At 43.2% G+C, this 22291-nt stretch overlaps 1 protein-coding gene across 3 annotated transcripts in view; it reads right to left on the bottom strand.

Moving 5' to 3' along the window:
- The window catches only part of GDPD5 (glycerophosphodiester phosphodiesterase domain containing 5), a 134182-nt gene that overhangs the window by 17772 nt on the left and 94119 nt on the right, over positions 1 to 22291 (bottom strand). For all 3 annotated transcript variants that reach the window (XM_075198543.1, XM_075198545.1, XM_075198544.1), the window contains exons 4-12: positions 20242 to 20335; positions 17383 to 17442; positions 16910 to 17008; positions 15937 to 16030; positions 15358 to 15503; positions 9226 to 9308; positions 6465 to 6615; positions 2196 to 2417; positions 1124 to 1281 (exon numbers count right to left, since the gene is read on the bottom strand). In XM_075198543.1, the coding sequence (XP_075054644.1) occupies positions 1124 to 1281; positions 2196 to 2417; positions 6465 to 6615; positions 9226 to 9308; positions 15358 to 15503; positions 15937 to 16030; positions 16910 to 17008; positions 17383 to 17442; positions 20242 to 20335 (1107 nt within the window). The remainder of the gene's footprint in view (positions 1 to 1123; positions 1282 to 2195; positions 2418 to 6464; positions 6616 to 9225; positions 9309 to 15357; positions 15504 to 15936; positions 16031 to 16909; positions 17009 to 17382; positions 17443 to 20241; positions 20336 to 22291) is intronic.

Below are 22291 nucleotides of genomic sequence, written 5' to 3'. Positions count from 1 at the left end.
AGTACAGATATATTATATAACACACATAAAATACAGAACAATAACATCCTATGATCAATCACGCACAAAAATTCAAGATTTTTTTTAATTTTTAAATAAAATGAAGGTAATTCTAGATAACATGGGCCTGCTGGCGAGTTAGAAGCATGTTGGGTGCAATGAACGCTCCATAAAGTTGGCCATAAAAATAGCGTATTTACATAAGATGCGACCAGCTCTGTTCCTGTAGCATACATGGAACCAGGTCATACGTACAAGGAAACCTTACTCGTATTATCATTTGCTATTAGGTGTGATACAATACAACAGATATAACACTCCTTCTTACATTTGAAAGTAGTAAGAAAAAAACATTTTTTTTAAAATACGCCCACAAAGTCAAATAATATGTTTGTTTGTATGTATGTATGTATGTATGTATGTATGTATGTATGTATGTTTGTTTGTTTGTTTGTATGTATGTATGTATGTATGTATGTATGTATGATCATTGTCACCATTTATATAGCGCCACTGATTCCACAGCGCTGTACAGAGAACGCACTCACACTGCCCCATTGGTGATTACAGTCTAAGTCGCCACCCACACACGCTTGGGTTCATTTTGGCAGTGGGGTCATGAGTTCGATTCCCAACCATGGCCTTATCTGTGTGGAGTTTGTATGTTCTCCCCGTTTTGAGTGGGTTTCCTCCGGGTGCTCCGGTTTCCTCCCACACTCCAAAAACTGGTAGGTTAATTGGCTGTTATCAAAATTGACCCTAGTCTGTGTGTGTGTGTGTGTGTGTGTGTGTTAGGGAATTTAGACTGTAAGCTCCAATGGGGCAGGGACTGATGTGAGTGAGCTCTCTGTACAGCGCTGCGGAATCAGTGGCGCTATATAAATAAAAGATGATGATAATTTTTGGCTTATAAGTCTGGGACTCCACAATGTGAGGTCCTAACAGCGTCAGGAACTGCAAACTGTAGAAGGAACGACACTAACAGGAGGGGGTAGAGGGTGAAGCGATCTTGAGGATTTTCCCCAAAAACCCAGAGACTCCGAGAAACCATCAAATAATCAGACAGTTCCCAGATATGGAAACAAACCGATCTCATAGAGAAGAAAATACAAGTGTTCTCTACCTGACCTCTTCTTGGCCGACCTCCGTGTACCTCAGGTTCAGTAAGGTAATGCCTCTGTCCCTCATGTATTTGGCATCTCTCTTGGTATTTGAGGCTTGCTGAAACCCTGGAGCCAGCTGTTGTACCAGAGACCTCTCGTGGTCCGAGAGCCATATGACCTGTGGGAGACAAAAAAGGAGGACTGTTGAGAACATCATGTCTGTCTACTATGGAACTGGAGACTTGGACTTCAAAAGTGCGACCATCGGTAGACCAGACCCAACGCCTCTCTGAACACACAAAGTATTGTAGGTTTTACCATAGGGTGAAAACTTAGCTGGAACCGAGCTAATTAAACCTTATATGTTATTGAGTGTGGCTTATACTGCTGACCGGAGTGCCGAACAACAGGGTCATGGTCCAATCTGGCTACATACATAGGTGGGCAAATTATACTATATCCAGTAAATTAGGCCGAGCGTCAGGGTCACTTCCGGGGCCTGTTACCGCCGATAGTGGTCATCTTCTAACCAGATTTACCAACATGCCCAACAATGACCCAGTCCATCTCGACTGGATTATTAGGGAGCATCACGGACATTTTCGGGCCACTCACTGGAACAAGGTCTCATTAGCAGCATACGGTATCAGACGATGGTACCATAAGGCATTACTATACAGTATTAGGTGTGAGGCCGTGGAACCAGGCGCGGTAACGGTGGCATTCCTGGTATTTATACCACTGTCTCTGCATCAGTATTACCTGATACATTGAATTGAGGGTACATCTTTCTATTCTCAAAATATTTCTTGTTGTTGCATATAATTCATAACATGATCCCCTAAATGTACAACGCTGAATATTATGTTGGCAATATGTAAAACATAATAGAAATTCCAACAAACGGCCACCAGCAAATTCAATACCTTTACTGGCTGCCCTTAGTGTACGTCTCCTTTCTTCTAATCTCAAGGGGAAGTCATTGGCCATCCATATGTATGGTCAGATGTCTTCAACTAGTGTCCAGTTCAGTATAAGACTCAACCAGTCTTGTAGAAACACATTATTATGGCGCACGGTCATCTGACTCACTTGGCGAGGTGATATCCTGGACTGCAGAATGGTGTTGACTGTGATGTTGATATAATTTCCATACTGTGGGTGGTCGGATGGGAGCGGATGGACCTTCAGTAGGATGGAACAGTTATTTTCCTTTGCCAGCTCTAAAACGTCTGTAAGTTTACAAATGGACTGGTTTTCGGCTTCGGTGATGTCCGGTGGAGAAAGAGAGTTGACCGTCCAGAAAGGGTCGCTCTGGAGTTTAAAGAAACAGAATAGTGCTGTATTAAATGTTAATTCAACAATAAAATTCTACAAGTGACACAGAAGCCTCATCACGAGCTAGTGAATAACTCATCCAAGCGAACGTAGGAAAACCACCAATGATCGGACTATGAGTAACCAGCCTTGAGCACCATGGGGAGTAGGGTGCAACACTAATGAAGGCAGAAATCTTTTCTCTTTGCAATAATAGCTATAATCACAATAGATGGTTTATTGTTGTATAAGGTGATGGGGAAAAAAGACATTTCTTACAACCAATTATAATCTGATGAAAAGATCATTGTTGAACTTGTTGGATAATTGTTGCTAATTTAGACTGAAAATATGTTTTCTTAATGTGGCTGAACAATTCTGAGTTTTATAATAAACTTCTATGCAGTATACATTCATAAGTTTCTCCTAAACAGAAAATTGTAACAGTAACAACGTTTAGTCTTATTTACAAAGAATAAGTAAACTCAACAAAGAAGCAGCTAAATGCAAAATAGTTTTCCCTAACCTTTAATAGTTACAATTCTGTTTTACAACTAAGGGGGGTATTCAATTGTTGCCGTTAACGCTCTCAAACGAGCGCTCTAAAAATATTAGCGTTAATACGGTAATTACTAGCTAAATTTCATCTCGCAGTTTGAAATTCAGCGAGTAAACTACCGTATTAACGCGCATGTTACCGTATAAACTAATATTTTTCGAGTGCTCGTTTTTTTTTGTTTTAGCGCGTTAAAAGCAACAATTGAATACCCCCTTAACTGTACATACATGTGAACTAGAGGCTTCTGAAAAAGAACAAAGAAAGGTCTTGATCACTGAAATCCATCTTTATACTATTTTCCTGAACACGACTTGATATGGAGCCATCACTTCAGAGAACGCCGTTTACGTGGTATCCTTTTAAGTCAAAGCCTTACTCACTATAGATCCCAAATTTGCAAACCTGGCGCAGACAAATGCCAGGACCATAGACCACCTACAGACACTCTGAAAACCCCCTGTGAGGGGCTCATGAATTTAGGATAGAAATGTTCGACTAATGATGTAACAAAAGAGCAGAACACAATAAAACCCTCAGTAACTTTTTTCATCTTCCTACACAGAACAATGATTTTTCAGCACTATGAATGTCAAAGCCCGTGTGACCGGGGTCCAGTGGAAGTCAGACCCTGTGATCATGGAGCAGAATGAAGGGCAGGTAATATAGCTCACTGCAATTTGCAAAGATGAACTTTACAAAGGATAAGTGTGTTGCTTAGCAACAAGAGAAAGAAGAAAGCAGCAGGTCACCATCATTGTGTTTTAAGCATTGTTCTCTTAGCATAATTGTATTAGTAAGTTTGAAAACTGCAACACAACATTTACGTATTATATTTCTCATAGTGAGTCATAATGGTGAAACAAAAATCATCATGTAGCAAACGCAAAGGGCTCATGTAGAGAATTATAATGGAATGGTTTTTTTTTTATACAACATGGGAGATATCTGGGATGCGGGAATGAGAGGTGGATATCAGAAAGGAGACGAGAGGAAGGTCGAAGAGGGCGAGAGGTGGTGGAGGAAGGTCTAAGAGGGCGAGAGGTGGTGGAGGTAGGTCTAAGAGGGCGAGAGGTGGTGGAGGAAGGTCTAAGAGGGCGAGAGGTGGTGGAGGAAGGTCTAAGAGGGCGAGAGGTGGTGGAGGAAGGTCTAAGAGGGCGAGAGCTGGTGGAGGAAGGTCTAAGAGGGCGAGAGGTGGTGGAGGAAGGTCTAAGAGGGCGAGAGGTGGTGGAGGAAGGTCTAAGAGGGCGAGAGGTGGTGGAGGAAGGTCTAAGAGGGCGAGAGCTGGTGGAGGAAGGTCTAAGAGGGCGAGAGCTGGTGGAGGAAGGTCTAACAGGGCGAGAGCTGGTGGAGGAAGGTCGAAGAGGACGAGAGGTGGTGGAGGAAGGTCTAAGAGGATGAGAGGTGGTGGAGGAAGGTCTAAGAGGACGAGAGGTGGTGGTGGAAGGTCTAAGAGGACGAGAGGTGGTGGAGGAAGGTCTAAGAGGACGAGAGGTGGTGGAGGAAGGTCTAAGAGGACGAGAGGTGGTGGAGGAAGGTCTAAGAGGACGAGAGGTGGTGGAGGAAGGTCTAAGAGGACGAGAGGTGGTGGAGGAAGGTCTAAGAGGACGAGAAGTGGTGGAGGAAGGTCTAAGAGGGCGAGAGGTGGTGGAGGAAGGTCTAAGAGGACGAGAGTTGGTGCAACTTGTGACCAGGCCAGAGATGTATGAAGGGGAGGAGATGGTGAGGACATTGTAGGGTAGGGTGAGCCGCTGGAATTGGATTCTGGAAGTAACGTGGAGCCAGTGTAGGGCTTTACAGAGTGGTGCAGCGGATGTGGAACAGCGAGAGAGGAGATCAATGCTACTGCAGCTTTTAGGATGGAATGAAGCAGGGTGAACGGGTGAGGGGAAGGCCAGAATGGAGGAGGTTGCAGTAGTCAAGGTGGGAGAAAATGAGAGAATGGATTATGGTTTTAGTTACATTGAGAATGAGAAAGAGGCATAATCCGGTAATGACTCAAAGTAGAAAGCTACAAGACAGTGCAAGGGACTGAATGTACATAGTGAGGCGGCCTGTGGAGCCAGCAGACATGGGGGACTGGGGAGATGTGAGATGGGAAGAGGAAGGGGGGGGGCGATGAGCTCTGTTTTGCACTTATTGAGTTTAAGTAGTGTTAGGACATCCAGGTGGAGATGGCAGAGAGGCATTAGGACACAAAGGATAAAAGAGAGGGCGAGATGTCAGGGGAGACAGGTTTGGACGTTGTCTGCATAGAGGTAGAAGAAGTCGAAGTAACGTATTACTTCACCAAGAGAAGGAGGTATATAAAGAGAAAAGCAGAGGGCAGAGAACAGAGCTGAGGAACCTCAACAAGGTAATGAGAGAGGACGACTGGATGTGCTGTAGGTAGACACACTGAAGGAGCATGAGAATATATATATCTAATATATAAATGTCTAGTGGCGTCTGTGTGTGTGTGTGGAAAAAATAAAACCAAGCTGCAGCGCCACCTGCTGGGCAGAGTTATACACTGACCTACTAAATTCTTAGTGTGTGTGGAAAAAAAAAAATCAGGAAGGGCTGAAATTTGGTATACTAAGATGTTTTTAATTTGTTAATTTAATTTGTTAATTGTTAAAAGTGTTTATAAAGATTTAAAAAAAATATATATATATTTCTTGAAGGAGAAGTGACAGTTGGGAGTGGTTGCCGGGGGTGACAGTGGGGAGTGGTTGGTGGTTGCCGGGGGTGACAGTGGGGAGTTTTTAACACCTTAAGTAGCTTGATTTGACTAGAATGCATGAGTATCATGCACGGGGTTAACTGACCTACTAAATTCTTAGTGTGTGTGGAGAAAAAACCTCAAAAAGGGCTGAAATTTGGTATACTGACATTATTGACGAGTTGAGGGGTCAAACTCATTTTCGTGAGGTAATTTTACCTCATGAACACACATGTGTACAGTTTCGGATCCAGGGGGGTGCGATCGGGGCAATCGCCCCCCCCCCCCCCCAGCAGGGGTTTGCTGCCGACGGCTGCCCAGTATGTGCAGGTCCGTTTGGCAGGGACAGTGTGCTGCTGTGTTTTAAACACAATCAGAGCAGCCGGGCAGCACACTGTCCCTGCCTGTCACTGCCGAGCGGACCTGCACATACTGTGCAGCCCCCGGCAGCCTCAGAAGTCGGAAAGGGGGCGGGGCCTAAATCGCCCCGCCCTAACATCCCCCCGGGGAACAAACATTTTCTAGAGTGCATGAGTATCATGCACGGGTTAACTTGTGTGTATATATATATATATATATATACATACATACACGGTGTGGCCCATGGATACCAGGGAACAGAGGCTGCACTGTGGCCCATGGAGTAACGCACCCTCATATTTTAAATTACCTCGAATAGTAAAACCCCCTCACGTACACGTGACCTGTATAGAAGAATTTATATGGTCGTGGAATGCATTGCTGACTTATTGAAAAATAAATATATACACAATTTTGTCTTTACCTTTATAAACCAGTCCCCGGCATTGAGCCTCTCCAGGTCGGACCAGTTGAACCTGGTAGACGGCTGGTAGGAGAGCTCTGGGAAGACCTGATCCACGTTGGTGGTCCGCCTGAGGGTGTCATCGTGCATTAGGAACGGAACTCCGTCAACGCTGGAAACATAAAAACAACAAAAACGGGTGTTGAGGTTGTGTAGCGAGGTCACATAACGTCACAATGTGTCAGACTTGTGTACTGCAACATTCCAAAGGTTCCTCAACCTCCCCAGTGAACAGCAAGTCACCGCCAAACAATATTTAGTTTTTTCGGTTATATTTTATATCCATAAACATTACAATTTTAGGGGAATAAAAACAATACAGAGGGGCTTTAAAAAATAAATAAAAAGGTTTTACATATATGAACATCTCCTGCTCCGGCCAGCACTTCCGTGTCCTATTTCACGGATGTTGGGATTTGCACAGGACAACCGTATTGTCTGCATAAACTGTATGTGTCTCTATTAAGCAGACATTAAGTGTTCTGTTGTCTTTGCTACAAATGTCAACAGTGCCATAATCACAAGCTTGGTGAATGCCGCCACTAAATAAACCACCTTTGAGACGTGGATTTATCATTGGTTGAGAAAGTGATTAAAAAAAAATGCACAGTCATTTTTGAGCCCTAATTTGAATAGGGCTATTGGAAGGGGGACTTAAAACAAAAACTCCAGCTCACTTAAAGCTGCACTCAGATGTAGGTGTAAAATCACCCTGCCGAGAGCGCCATTTGACTGGAGCCCTGAGGGCTGATTCGTGCTGGCGTTTTGTTCTAGTGCACCCCAGATTCTTTCAGAGCCTCAGAGAAAGGAAACCAGAGACGCTCTGTGGGGGATGGCGGAACAGGAGGCGCAATAAGAAGTCGAAATCACAAAGGCTGCGGCTCCCTCCAGCACACCCTCACCCCTCCTCAGCCAAGTTCTGCAATTTAGGTGGTAATACAGCCCTAACAGACGTGGACCACCAACATCGGCCATGGGCCTGATTAATGGTGCATGCTGGATAATCACCTGGTTTGTGCACCCGGACACCTAGATGGTCCACGCATACCACCTCAAGGTGCTGCCTACTCTCCCCTCTCAGACTAGTTCCACCATGCAAACGTGCGCCAATAGCTGCAGCAATATATAAACTAACATTTACTGTGACAGAGTTTCGATTTTTTTATTACACATTTGTTATTACGCATCTGTGTTCTCAGCAGCGGGAACCATCAATCTCTTGCAGTTCTCTGCTATTCAGCCCTTAGCGCGTTTTCTGCCCGTGACCGACCGTTACATCAGCTTAGACCACAGATGCTGCCGAATCAGTGCAAAATTAAGCATTTTAATTCTGGCTGGCATCTGTCATTGCGGTTAGATGGCGGATCTGGCAGCAGCTACGTATTTACCATGACTTTGTGGCATTACCAGTAAATATTTAAAAACCTTTTCCAGTTATAAGTGAATCACAAGAGTGAGGGGACATAGGAACTACCATTAAAAGTCTGTGTCCGTAAATGTTTTTCTTTCTTTTTTACTGGGCACCTAGAAATGCGCTTTTCTGCTGATGTGCAATTAAAAGGTGCAAACTATGTCCCATTAAAAGGTACAGGAGGAGACGCGAATTTGGACCTGGTGGAAAAAAGCATTGTGGAAATGGCTTTACGCACAATAAGGATCCACAAGAAAGCTCCATCCACTGCGTCCAATGTCCATACTTGGCGAGAAACACTCTCGCTCTACGCAACTTCTCCTAATGGATAATGCCCATTTCCGATCTTCCACAAACACCGCCACCTTGCTCTGTAAATTCATGTGTTTTCCAGCAGAATCTAAGGCGCTAAAGACGACTTTACGCTGCACTTCATCTGATCTGCGCTTCGTAAATGAACCTCGGCAGCGCGGCACGCTCCAATGTCTTTCCAGAAACATATATTTAGATTTCAGAAGTACCAGAGTCCTCTGTGTCATTCTGCTTCCAGGGAAATAAACTTAGTTTCTATACAGGACAGATCTTGTGTTTAACCATCAGGAAACAGTCACGTAACGGCGCATAATCATCTGACAAACAGAGAACAGGCTGAGAGTGGGAGCTGCTCCCACACAGCGCACATTGTCCAAGTCTCACCGATCTGTCACTGCGTGCTCAGCCTCCTGCTCTGACATGGATCTAGGAGAATAATACTGTGCTAAACCAGGGATTGGGGCGAATCTTTATTTCAAATACAAACTATATGTTCTATAAGCACTGGATGGCTGCCGGGTATTGCTGGGAAGTGTAGTTCCACAAACATACTCAATCATTTTTTGTTTTTAAACCAATACCCTGGCACTAACCATCCAAACCGCGTTTTACGTATTGCAAATGGACTCGTGCCCGACTCTAAATCAGGTCTGAGACATATAGAAAGATAAGACACAGGATCGAAATAAAAAAAAAAACCTTGGCCTAAAAGCTTACAATCTTATCTGTAAAGGGGTGGAAACATGCTGTAATATACATCTGATGGGGAGCAGTCAGGTGTCACAGGGGACAGGAGGTTGATGCGATTGGACGATAAACACATCCCGCGATGTAAGTGGCCATCGTCCAACTGCGCAAATGTGGCTTCATCGGAGATGGACATTGGTCCGAAGCTGAACATTGACTAATACTGTACAGTTGCAGCTGAACAGATTTGTGTTATACAAAGAGGGTGCGTCGTACTACAGAAATGATAAAACGCGTTGTGTACTGCCTTACCTTACCATGACATCTGCCTCCAGCGCATATGTCTGGTGTTCTAGCGCCTTTCTAAAAGACATTAAGGTGTTTTCCGGTGCAAGCTGAAAAGCAGAAGAAGAAGAGACACATTAGGGGGCGGGCGCCTGTTGCTACAACAGAGGAAGCCATATTGATGGTTGACATTCGTTAAAAGCAGCCAGACAAATCAGTGATTCAATAGGTTGATGTCTTACAAATGCCAAACGAGCAAATTGGCTGCCTCCGGTTTAATATATTACTGTATTTTTTATTTATTTTTTAATATCAATTCCCAAGGTTACATAAACTCTGCCACATAAACACAAACTAATGAAACGCGCATTGTTCCAAGGAATGTCCATGTTCATGACAGATACATTGTATATACATAGTTACCCATAAACCCTCAGTGCAGGAGAGGTTCTGTAGCGTCATTATATTACTAAAGAAGAAGATAAGTAGGGACAAAAAATGTGTTTTAAAAAGGAAATTAAAATAAACTAACCCTACAGACCCCTAAAATCTCTGGCGAGATGAGATCATCATCACCACTTATTTATATAGTTCCACTGATTCCGCAGCGCTGTACAGAGAACTCACTCACATCAGTCCCTGCCCCATTGGGGCTTACAGTCTAAATTCCCTAATATACACATACAGAGAGAGAGAGAGACTAGGGTCAATTTTTGTTAGCAGCCAATTAACCTACCAGTATGTCTTTGGAGTATGGAAGGAAACCGGAGCACCCGGAGGAAACCCATGCAAACACGGGAAGAACATACAAACTCCGTACAGATAAGGCCATGGTCAGGAATTGAACTCATGACCCCAGTGCTGTGAGGCAGAAGTGCTAACCACTGAGCCACCGTGCTGCCCGAATCGCATCCTTTCTCTGTGTGACTACATATCTACCTCACCAATCTGGTCCTGTCTATCCATCTTCTAACCAGTTTACGGCTATACCTCCACAAGCCTATTCACAACCCCCCCAAACCTTTATAGCCCAATATTGTGTGACAACAGGGAGAACATACATACGCCACACAGATAGATACTAGGTTGGGACTTGAACTCATGACTCCAGTGCTGTGAGGTAGCGATACTAACCACTGTGTAGCCCCGTTTATCAATGATCTTTAACCTCGTGCTCAATGACACTGAACGGCTAAGTATGAAATTCCGCCTACACATATCTTCCAGCTTTCACCAGAGAGGTCCAGGTTAACCCCGTCTCAGTTTATTGGTTTGCGGAACACTTAACACTTGAGGGTACTTAATTCCAACAGTCAGGACCAGGGGATATCAAGGTTTCTCAGATACAAATTTCATTGGAAATTCTTACAGGAAAAGTGGTGGAACAAGATCCTTATCCCAGGAGAATCCAGAATAATCTGACCCAGCTCCAGCGCACACCGTATGACCTGAGCCATCCCCGCTACTGAACAGTAACTCGGTGCAGCGGCTACGAAGCTTTTCACAGAGCGGTTTTATTAGACGGACAGTTCTCAATCTTAATAATCATTTATAATTCCTAGCGCTACTCTGGCAGTTCCTGGATGTGCATCTCAGATAATCGTTTATACGGGAGCTCTGGCCGACCACAGGAATCAGGGAACGACTCCCATAAATCAGACAGACAGTTTGGAGCGTTTCCCCGGAGGCAGCAACAAGAACACAGGCTCTGGTAATACTGCTGCTAATTGGATACATCATTTAAAATTCATTAAACCTCCCACCGTATACTGTGAGTTTACATGCCATAATTACATGAATATTCACTGAGGCATAAGACACCTCGTGCCTCATGGTTCAGAGATGTCTCTAACCCATAATAATTATAAAGCTGAATATTAAGAGGTGTGTGCAGATGCCCAGATTTATTTGGTATGTTACTGTCCTCACATATTAGTCACCAACGTTCCCTGCAGAGATTGGTGTCGGTCACTTAAAAGAATTAGACTACACAAGCAATGAGCGCAATAATGCACCATCGCCAGCAGGGGGCCCCCAAACCCCTATCACAGCAGCATCAATGTAGGAATTGGGACACACAAGTTCCATTTAACTCTTTAAAACCTCAACTCGCACTTCTCGAGTGTGACAGTAAACTGGCAAAACAAACGTGAATGTGGGCACCAGAAACGTCACATTTACTGTGCAGTCGTCTTACAGAGCAAGTTAAGCCGCTAATAGACATTAATTTATATCAAAAGTTTTGAATTACTAAGTTGAATGATGCATGAAATAACTGGTGTGTTTAGAACTAACTAAATTGTTTCCACCGCGCTCCCTCACTCTGCTTCAGCAGGCTGCCATGTTAGTGGGAGGAGCTTCAGGGTAGACACAGAGTGACTGACAGCTTGGCAGATGTACTTATCAGAAATGAACACTGTGGATTGGTTGATTCATAAACAGGGGCAAGACAATGATGTCACAGCAGCTCCAACGAATGTATTCTTAGGTCCCACAAGAACCCTGTCCCACATATGTGGGAGGAGCTGCATTTGTCTGTAGTGGAGGGGGGGGGGGGGGGAGGGGGAGGATGAAGTTTCTCTCCAAAACGTTGGCCAGTTATAGATGGAGCCTTACACAGCTAAGATGACATAACACACGAACGGAGAGGGTCAGATGTAAGGGGCTGTCACGGATCCCAATGCTGGTGAAGCTCATTGGTCTGGACAGTTCACTGCGTTCTAGCGTCGATAAAGCTGATTGGATTGTGCGTTATTAAAAATGGTCCCGTCTTCTACCACAGGAGTGGTTGACCATGACTGAACGGCTAGTTTAGGGAAGGGGCAGTTATAAAGTAATTTTATGTGTGTGGCTGGGCTGCATAATTATATTGCACACACCGTATACCTTAGAATCCTTGATGTGTACATTTAGATAAGTATCCTTTATAATCGGGTATACAATAATAACACAGAGAGGCCCAGATACAGTAATAGACAATAGATACAAGTACAGATGTGTACCTGGGTCTCTCTAATATTCCCTGGTCATCACTGGTAACGGGATAATGTTCCACTATTTACAATATAACTGGCAGCATGCTGGACACGTAGGTGAGTGCACAGAGTGTTACCATCATTACCCATCAGCTCTCAGATGTGCTCAGACACGGCCCTCTCCTCCACACAACATCACTTTACTACACTCCAGACTCATTATGGTCTATTTTATCTTCTTCCAGGCTGAGAAATGAGGGTGTAATCAGCACAGATGTGAGGAAGGATCCGTCCTGAGCCTGTACACCTGCTCCTGGGATAATGAGGGGATGTTCTTACACACAGACCCCGAATCACAATCTTCCATCAAAGACCTCATCAAGGACTACAGCAGTCTGTGAACACGATCGTCTCTCTCCAGGAAAGTCTATTGTACTAACAACGCTTAAAACAGTGCTTTTTTTGTAAGAAAAAAGGTGCCGGAACTCACATCACGTAGTGAATCACTGTACACACACTGTACACACACCCACACACGTCAGTTGTGTAACGAAACATAACGGTCACCGCCCGCAGCAAGCACTCAGCGCGCGACCACACGACCAATCACAAAATGAGCAGCGCCACAAGCCCAGCAGTGCCATCACAACCAGCGCGGACGGAGTACGCATGCATCCATACACACACATATACATCCATACACACACACACATATACATCCATACACACACACACATATACATCCATACACACACATATACATCCATACACACACATATACATCCATACACACACATATACATCCATACACACACATATACATCCATACACACACACACACACACACACACTCATCCATACACACACACACACTCATCCATACACACACACACACTCATCCATACACACACACACACATTCATCCATATATACACACACACACATCCATACACACATACACACACACACACATTCATCCACACACAACACACACACACACACACACACACACACACACACACACACACACACACTCATCCATACACACACACACACACACTCATCCATACACACACACACACACACTCATCCATACACACACACACATTCATCCATACACACACACACACACACACACACACACACACACACACACATACATTCATCCATACACACACACACACACACACACACACACACACATACATTCATCCATACACACACACACACACACACACACACACACACACACACATTCATCCATCCACACACATATACATCCATACACACACACATATACATCCATACACACACACATATACATCCATACACACACACACATATACATCCATACACACACACACACATATACATCCATACACACACACACATATATACATCCATACACACACACACACATATACATCCATACACACACACACATATACATCCATACACACACACACACATATACATCCATACACACACACACATATACATCCATACACACACACACACATATACATCCATACACACACACACACATGTACATCCATACACACACACACACATATACATCCATACACACACACACACACATATACATCCATACACACACACACACATATACATCCATACACACACACACACATATACATCCATACACACACACACACACATATACATCCATACACACACACACACACATATACATCCATACACACACACACATATACATCCATACACACACACACATATACATCCATACACACACATATACATCCATACACACACACACACACACACTCATCCATACACACACACACACTCATCCATACACACACACACACACATTCATCCATATACACACACACACACACACACACACATTCATCCATACACACACACACACATTCATCCATACACACACACACACACATTCATCCATACACACACACATTCATCCATACACACACACACACACACACACACACATTCATCCATACACACACACACACACATACATTCATCCATACACACACACACATATTCATCCATACACACACATATACATCCATACACACACACATATACATCCATACACACACACACACACACACACATATACATCCATACACACACACACACATATACATCCATACACACACACACACACATATACATCCATACACACACACACACACATTCATCCATACACACACACACACACACACACACACACATACATTCATCCATACACACACACACATATACATCCATACACACACACATATACATCCATACACACACACATATACATCCATACACACACACACATATACATCCATACACACACACACACACACACATACATCCATACACACACACACATATACATCCATACACACACACACATATACATCCATACACACACACACATATACATCCATACACACACACACATATACATCCATACACACACACACATATACATCCATACACACACACACATATACATCCATACACACACACACACATATACATCCATACACACACACACACATATACATCCATACACACACACACACATATACATCCATACACACACATATACATCCATACACACACACACATATACATCCATACACACACACACACACACATACATCCATACACACACACACATATACATCCATACACACACACACATATACATCCATACACACACACACATACATCCATACACACACACACATATTCATCCATACACACACACACACATATTCATCCATACACACACACACACACACACACATATACATCCATACACACACACACACATATACATCCATACACACACTCTGCAGTTCAGCTGGGAACTACAGTGCACATCCCACACCTTCCACTAGGTGGCAGCATCACCCTTTCTGCATACTACCAGATTCTCCGTGCCCTCTGCCCACATCAGCACCTGCTCCATATGTGACTTTTCAGCCTCTGATTGTTTGCAATGCCAGACTCCGTGCTGGGAGTGACATGCTATCACTAAACTCACACCAGCATTACAGGGTAAAGAAATGTGCTACAAATTCTATAAACATTTCATACAATCTCAGTTATAATAATATATAAACACGGTCTAAGTACAACGTTCCGGAATGGAGCATTGAGCAACCTTCCTTACCATAGGTGCACCACGATGGCCAATAATCAAAGGTTTGGGCCCCAGGTCATCCTTCTGCATAATACAGGGGGAGGAGATGGTGAGGGGCACGAGGTATATTGCAATTACTACAGCCAAATACGCCAGGATCAGGAAGATCTGAAAAACTGGAGAGAGGCCGCAGTGTATTATACCATGTACTAAGTCCGTCAGTTTACACATTATAACCTATATTATTATATACTAATATCACAGTGCATCCATCGCCTGCACACAGTGGCGGCAGATGGGGCTGAATCATTATTCAGCCTATCAAAGCACAAGGAGCTAATGACATTAGTGAGGCATGAGGCACATAGAAGGCACGTTCCATGGATGTACAAACGCTCCGCCCCCCCCCTGCGTGCGTTCAGAACCGCGGAGTAGGAGCCTCCGTAGTGAAAGAACGCGCATCACAGGATCCCCGACGGGACAAACAGCAGCAACTAGGCAACTTCTTAAGGCCGTTAAAATACATGATGCACCAAAAGAGAATGTTCAGGGTATATCATGAATATTAGGGTAAATCACAGGGGACAGTAAATCACGTTTAATACTCACTGGCCTTTTCTGATCTTGCAAACTGACCAGCGATGATCCAGGACAGCATACTGATGGCGACTAGAGCCCCTATGTGCAAAAATGGAGCCGTCGCCTAGGAAGAAAAAAGACACCTAGTGTAAATATATATGGAATTTGCTGTAATTGCAAAAATAATTAAAATAAAAAATGGCTAGAGACAAGACTGCCCAGTGCCAGATCAAATGCCCCAGGGGGCTTATAGCTGTAGGGGTTTTCCCTCCTCTAAGACCTCATCGTTTGCCCTATTCATTCAGCAAGTTCCCATGACAGTAGCTCTGCAGCGACCTCTGCTGGTCAGCCTGTGTAAGCGCTTCCGAGCACCATACAAGGGAGGAATTCATGAAAGGCAGCTACTAACTATACATCATCATTTATTTATATAGCGCCACTAATTCTGCAGCGCTGTACAGAGAACTCATTCACCTCAATCCCTGCCCTATTGGAGCTTACAATCTAAATTCCCTAATATAGACACACACAGACAGAGAAGTATACAAAATATACTACTATATACTAAATAAACTAACTATACAAGTTTGCTGCATTTCCAAACAGTAAGTAGTGGGAGCCCCAGGAGAGGGTCCCCCACTGAAATACTAGGTAAAGTCTTTTAAGAACATTTTACGCAGTCCTCCCTTTATAGTTACATTAGAAAAATACTAAATAAAGTAATCATGTCCCTTTAAATGAATACAGATAACTTGTTAACTATGATGTACCAATTCTGAAAGCCAGATTAGTGTCTGATCTCATTTTCTACCAGCACTCCCACGTCATTAATAGAGGAGATGTTTCACTTGAAAGTCAATACATTTACAATTACCCTGAAGAATAATGGAAACAGCCACTGTCAGAAAGATCCCGAGATACAAAGTAAAAGGGAACTTATGGCCGCATTCTTCTGTTTTATTACGTATATACATCAGATAGAAGACAACTGTACGCAAGTTACCTGGAAGGAGATTAATAGGACATTCCATTCTTGTTGCCACATTTGTTCTACGGATGCCATGGCTATGACGGTGACTACCAGAATAACGGCAAGGCAAGCCTGCAAAACAGGAGACAGAATGTCCATTGAGAAGAGATCTTCAGAGCGACGCATCCACAGAACAGACGGATAGAAGCAGGTAAGGGCCTGAGAGTACGAGACGTGACTGGAGACGAGTGATGTCATTGCTAGTTAAATGTAACATTATATTTTACAGACGTGACATCATTACACTCCAAATATAAGAAAATGTTACGGATTATTTTGCATATTTTTGTGCCACTTGTGTACTATAACATAATAAAGGGTATAATAGATTAGTAGCTCTGTTATACAAGCCAAATTGTGCTGTAGGATTAGTGGTCCTATAAAAGATTGGGGGATGGGACACGTTTGTTCTTACAATGAACGTAGCTGCCTTAGCTGTGGGTTACCTTGTGAAGCCAGTGTAAGTTCAACTGTTGTCCTACAGCGATGTGACATAGTGCCAATATCTGCAACACAAATACACGCAGTTAGCAACACCTAGGAGCAGACATCATCGCCCAATCTGCTATCAGCATGTCCAGCCAGCCAAGCAGTGAAGTCTTTCCAAAATGTCTAATGTTCTTCTAGTTTATTAGATAAGGATGCTGCCCCCTTTTTTGAAGAGCCATTATTCAAAACGTGTTGATAAAGCAGTGGGTGTTCCTACTAAAAGCTGCAGTAACTTCATCCTGCCTATAGGAGTGCTATGCTAGTTTCAATTAACATACTGTAGTACCCTCATCCTACCCATAGGAGTGCTATGCTGGTTTTACCCAAGAATGTATTACCCTCATCCTGTCTATAGGGGTGCTGTACTAATTTTAGCTAACAGACTGTAGTACCCTTATTCTGCCCATAGAAGTGCTATGCTAGTTTTAATTAACATACTGCAGTTTCCTCATCCTGCCTATAGGAGTGCTATACTAGTTTTAATTCACATACTGCAGTTCCCTCATCCTGCCTTTAGGGGTATTGCACTGGTTTTAGCTATCAGACTGTAGTACCATCATCCTGCCAATAGGAGTGCTATGCTGGTTTTACACAAGAATGTAGTACCCTCATCCTGTCTATAGGGGTGCTGCACTAATTTTAGCTAACAGACTGTAGTACCCTCATCCTGCCCATAAGAGTGCTGTGCTGGAGACTGTAGTACCCTCATCCTGCTTATAGGGGTGCTGCACTAATTTTAGCTAACAGACTGTAGTACCCTCATCCTGCCCATAAGAGTGCTGTGCTGGTTTCAGCTAACAGACTGTAGTACCCTCATACTATCCCTAGGAGTAATGTGCTATCTATGGTTGTCAGGACTCTTGCTGCCTATGTTGTATTTTGTCCCACAGCACCCCTGGAGGATGGACAAGGTTACTGCAGCAATTAACTTGTAACGCCAACCATTCATCATGATTATAAAACCGCAGGGAGGAAACTTTGCATCCAACGACCTTTGCGTGTTACTCTAATTCTTCAGCCTGCTCCCCCCACAGCATTAAACGGAAGCAAACTCTCCATAGGAACAGATACTATCCCATGAATATTTATAGCAGCGGCTGATGGATTGCTCTAATAAAAATGTTTTTGCCAAGGGTTTAATCCAGCCATGGCCGAACCCCTGGGATGAAATAAGGCAGAATCATTACAAAACTCGTTCAACCTTATATAAATATAAAATATTCACAATTCTACAACTTAAAAGTTCAGTCTAAAGTTAAAAAGATAGAAAAAAAGTTATTTTTATAATAATTACTTCTACTATTTTATTTTTATGTACTTGTGTCATCAACATTAAACTTCTGGCAGCAACAAGATAAATGTATTCACACATATTAAAGTATGTAATTTTATTTGGAGCTCAATGAGTTAATGTTTAAAGGGAAAGTGTGCTCAGTAGACGTAACAGTCCCATGGTGCACTGCTCTCTACCTGACATAGGCGAGGGGGGGGGGGGGGGGGGGTTCATGCCCCCACCTCACATGGCACCTGTTCGGATACCAAGCGGTAAGAGGAGAACGGAGCGTGGCGTGGAATCGCCACAGCCACCAGAAAGGGGAACCAGCAGAGCTTAATGGCGCATCCACGGTAAGTATGATTTTGTTCTGTATAAATTATCTTAAATCCATTAACAACTAACTTCTAAGTTCTTGGTGAAATTATCCTTTAAGGGTAAATAAAATGTCAATAATGACTTCTCGCATTGTGGGGGCACGTTATTAGCGTAAACGGGCGTTTTCGACGTTGAAAGGGCCTGTGTTTGTTTCACCCTATAGCAGGGTTTCCCAACTCCAGTCCTCAGGGCTCCCTAACAGTGCAGGTTTTCCATATCTCCTTGCTGGAGCACAGGTGTATTCATTACTGACTGATACATTGTAACAGATCCACAGGTGGTTCTAATTATGTCACATGTGATCCAGAAAACCTGCACTGTTGGGGAGCCCTGAGGACTGGGTTTGGGAAACCCTGCCCTATACACTAACGAGGTTATTGCTGGAGACAACTCCGTCAGCATCAAGTAGAGCAACATCAAAATATTGTTCAATAGTATCGAAAAGTAATTTTGTATCGTCACAATAATCACAATAAAATAATAATAAGAATTACAAATGGTACAAAACAAATAAAACAGGCCCTTATGCAAACATATAAAGAAACGGGCATCACTGAAGGCAAATAGATAAACTGCACATTTTTGTGAATAGACTAGAAGACGTTTTGCCTCTGGACCCCTCCTGTCTTTATAACGGACGGAACTAAATATATTTAAAATACACAGCAAGCTCATGGACACTCAGGACAAAATATATGCATAGGAAATTCTACAACATTGCTAAGTAATTATATCTGGAATTAAATATTAATGCACATTTTGATCAAATTAGGTTACTACCACCCTTGTGTGTAGTGTGTTTGCCAAGTGCCACAGAGAGGGTCAAGTTACCCATCAGTATCAGAGCTTCAGCGTAGTCATTTGCCAGCTCTCCCGGGAGTCCGTGAGACCAACCCGAATTTTGGGAGATCTTGTGAACACAACATACATCTGTACTAAATGTCTCACTACTAGGAAATATCTGGTTTGTCCGTCATTCTGCAATTCATCCACAGAATGTGTGGAGTAAATTAAATATTAGATTTCAGATCATCGTGTAGTCAGACAGATGGATACCCCACGTTTAGCAGGAAAGGGACAAGAACAGGGATTAGTTTATGAAACTACAACTCCCATGATGCTCAGCCAGACAAGCAATCATGGGACTTACTGTAAGGAGACTTACCAAGAGCGCGGTGTTATATGTGAATGCAGCAGCAGTAGTTAAAAGTATAGGAATGGACCAGTCATCCCAGTGCCCCGTTCTGTTATATAAAAACCTAAAAAAATAGAAATAATTCATCACGTTCGAGGCAGACGAGTAATTTAAAGATAAAACTTTTCAAAATGCAATTTTAACAGCGAAATTATTTATACTACGCAGCGCTGTACAGAGAATATCTGTATATCTGTAGGTCAGTCACATCAGCCCCTGACCCATTGTAGCTTACAGACTAAATTCTCTATCACACAAACATACACTTTACATTCTCGTACAGCCCGTAAATCTGATTTTTTTATTTCGGTATTTGTCCACCCGCTGCCTGTGCGTCTTCTTTGGAACGTCAAACATTGTAGGACTGGGGGCCCTTCAAATCATTTTGACTTCTCAGATTTGCTCCTAAAATACTGCTGTTTACATCCACGGAAATCGATCATGAGAGCGGGTCCGACAAAATGCGTGCGCTCAATCCATACCAACGTGGGTACTTCAGCTATACCAGGCACGCCACGTCACACACAGACTGTGTCCCAGAACCTACCTATAAGCTGGCACTATCACATGTACAGATGGCATATAGGGACACGAGAGGGGCTATCTGCATGAATCTGACCACTATCACTAAAATATTAATAATTCACACTTTAGCTTACGTCGATAGCTATGAACACCCCCCCCCCCCCCTCGTAACCTTGTACTTCTGTAATAAAAGCCTCTAAACACAAATTATAATCATGTTATTCCATTTAATTTGATAGTTTTTGTTTGTCTCTGTTCATTACACCAGGGCTACTCAGCACTTCAGGGGTTCCAATTTTGTGAATTACCCCGACTCAAATAGCACATTGTCGATTGGGCAGAGACCAGTTTTACGCCGCAATAAAAGCCCCCACCCCCATAACAGATACCAACTATGCCAGCCAGGCTGGTGTTCATTACGGCAGGGGTTCCTCTTCCTCTGTCTATCTGTTATAGTGGGAACCAGAGAAGGGGTCTGTACTTGGACCAGTGCTTTTTACTATCTTTAATGGAGACATTGAAAATTGTATTGAAGGGAAAGTATATCTTACTGCAGAAGACACACCAGGAGGGGTAAAACAAATGATTGATGATCTAGGTAGACCAGAGGAATGGTCAAGAGAGTGACAACTACAGTTTAATGCCAAAAAATGCAAAATCATGCACTTGGGTCTCAAAAACCCAAAGGCTAAATATAGTATGTTCAGCACCATAATGGAAACTACTGAGGAGGAAAGGGATCTAGGAGTCACTATTTCAGGTGACATAAAGGCAGGTAAGTAATGTAACAAAGCAATGAGGAAGGTAAGTCAGATGCTTGGTTACATAGGGAGAGGAATCAACAGAAAGAAAGAAGTAATAATGCCACTGTATAGATCATTGGTACAGCCTCATCTAGATACTGTGTTCAGTTCTGGAGGCCATATCTCCAGAAGGATATAAATACATTACAGACTACAAAGAAGGGCAACTAAAATGGTGCATGGCCTACAGCACAAAACTTACCCGGAAAGACTATAAGATCTTAATATGTATAGTTTGGAGCAGAGAAGGGAACGGGGGACATGATAGAAACTTTCATATATATGAAAGGTTATAAAAAGGTGCAGGAGGGAAACATTCTACAAAGGAAGAGAAGTATTAGAACACGAGGACATGTACTGACACTGGGGGGAAGAGAAGTATTAGAACACGAGGACATGTACTGACACTGGGGGAAGAGAAGTATTAGAACACGAGGACATGTACTGACACTGGGGGGAAGAGAAGTATTAGAACACGAGGACATGTACTGACACTGGGGGAAGAGAAGTATTAGAACACGAGGACATGTACTGACACTGGGGGGGAGAGAAGTATTAGAACACGAGGACATGTACTGACACTGGGGGGAAGTGAAGTATTAGAACACGAGGACATGTACTGACACTGGGGGAAGTGAAGTATTAGAACACGAGGACATGTACTGACACTGGGGGGAAGTGAAGTATTAGAA

The sequence above is a fragment of the Mixophyes fleayi genome, chromosome 2 (genome assembly GCF_038048845.1).
Source record: "Mixophyes fleayi isolate aMixFle1 chromosome 2, aMixFle1.hap1, whole genome shotgun sequence".
Lineage (NCBI taxonomy): Eukaryota > Metazoa > Chordata > Amphibia > Anura > Limnodynastidae > Mixophyes > Mixophyes fleayi.
The sequence above is the reverse complement of the archived record's forward strand: the minus strand, read 5'-3'. Positions and strand labels throughout refer to the sequence as shown.